At 33.1% G+C, this 1860-nt stretch overlaps 1 protein-coding gene across 1 annotated transcript; it reads left to right on the top strand.

Annotated features, from left to right (window-relative positions):
- Positions 1-608: 608 nt before the first annotated feature.
- Positions 609-1855, top strand: LOC105315189 (intraflagellar transport protein 74 homolog; the record flags this gene model as incomplete). Its single annotated transcript, XM_011409737.2, has 7 exons — positions 609-672; positions 718-814; positions 869-1013; positions 1345-1478; positions 1534-1574; positions 1637-1693; positions 1748-1855. Coding segments are annotated over exons 2-7 (531 nt in total), but the record flags the coding sequence as incomplete, so codon positions are not given.
- Positions 1856-1860: the final 5 nt, after the last annotated feature.

The raw sequence follows: 1860 nt of genomic DNA, 5'->3' as shown, positions 1-1860 counted from the left end.
TATCAATTGGTACTCACGACTCAACGACACAAGTACAGAATATGTTGATGGTTTATTGGATGCAGCTAGGGAGAGAGGACTGGGTGTGTATATGGATGGAGGGACTGGTGTCTATCGTGTACCTCAGGATGGCTGTAAATAATGAACACTGTAGCTGCTTTAATCATTGATAGTTTTTTATTTGTTCATGATTTTGTTTATTAATGGTGTGATCAGCATTCCGTGATGTTGGTTTAATGAATTTTTAAAGTTTCTCAATAAGTTGGTGAAAGTTCCTGTACTGATGATATGAGAGAATTCTCAATTTTTATTTTTTATGATACTTACACAATGTACATGTATATACGTCCTTCGTTTAAATGACAATTTTGAATTGATTCAGATCAAATTTGGATTTTTTATGAATTTTTAAAATTTGCTGAAAAGTTGGCTGAAGTCCTTGTGTTTATCCAAATTTCATCAAAATGGTTATGAGCAAATTCTCCATTTTAGTACATTTTCTAATGCATAAACATGTACTTATGCTGTGTAGAAATTTTGAGCAGATTCCGATCAAAATTGTTTTAAAAGTTGCTCAAAAAGCCATACACTGATTATAATTTATTACTATAGGATGAAGAAGTACGCAGTAAATATCATCAACTAAAATTAGAAAATGCTCAAATTAAAGAAGTAATGCAAAATAATCATGATGGTAATAAATAATAATCATAACAGGATGCAGAACAGAAAGAGAAGGAGCTGGAGTCTCTAACAGAGAAAGCAAAGATGCTTAAAGAAGAAGTTGCTACATCAGATTTGAAGCAAAGAGCATGTAAGTGCAAGCAAAACTAAAAAATGTTGAACAGCATTCTGGTTTTCTTTTTAGTCCAGTTGCATCAACAGTTAGCAGAAGTGACTGCTAAACGTGACGAATGGAAACAAAAGGAAAAAGAGACTCCGGAACAAGAGAGAGAAAGATTACTGAAACAAGTTAAACGTGACAATCAAGAAATAGCATCACTTGAAAGAAGGTCACTATAATTATTTATATTACATACATGACATCATTCTCTGATTTACTGTATATAGTGCTTTATTTTGGGAGTGCTTTATTTTAGCAATTTGCTGTAAAATTGTAATTGGCAGTTTTTAATTTGGTGATTTTTGTGTACATGTGCATGACTGAGCATGCGCATTAATGATTGGCGGTTTTAATATTGGTAATTCTGCTTGCAAAGTGCAAACCACCAATTGCCAAAAGTAAAACTCCACCAAATTAAAGCTCTATATGGTATATGAGACTTTATGGGTCATTAAGAGAAGAATCAATTGATGTGTGTGTGTGTGTGTTACTGTTGGTAGGTCAGATGAGCTGAGGGATGAATTGGATAAGCATCAGGAATCACTGAGACAAACTGAAGCTAATTTAGATGAAGCACAAGGAGAGAAAGCAGCAAAAATAAAAGAATTAAAAGCAAAGGAAGATGAGAGACAAAGTAAGAAAAACTAGAAAGAAAATATGTGAAATATATACATTGAACTTTTTTATAGGCTATATAGACAGTTTTGAAGATCTTAAGAAAGCAGAAATGGTATGTCACATAAACTGCATGTATAATAATGCAATTACCTGATACACTACATGGTGTTGTAGGAAAAACTAGAGAATCTGCAAGAAATGATAGTTGGTGTACTTGAACATATAAGCGAGGTATGAATGAGAGTAATGGATAACTATTATTAACATATGTATTATACTTTTTAGGCTATAGTTGAATCTGAGAATCTTCCCTCAGTCTCACAGTATCAGGAGCTACAAGAAGATCTATTGTACAAGCAGGAAGAAGTGAAGAAGGCATCAAAGACTGCCAATACTCT

Source organism: Amphimedon queenslandica, unplaced genomic scaffold (genome assembly GCF_000090795.2).
Source record: "Amphimedon queenslandica unplaced genomic scaffold, v1.1 AMPQUscaffold_11557, whole genome shotgun sequence".
Lineage (NCBI taxonomy): Eukaryota > Metazoa > Porifera > Demospongiae > Haplosclerida > Niphatidae > Amphimedon > Amphimedon queenslandica.
The sequence above is the reverse complement of the archived record's forward strand: the minus strand, read 5'-3'. Positions and strand labels throughout refer to the sequence as shown.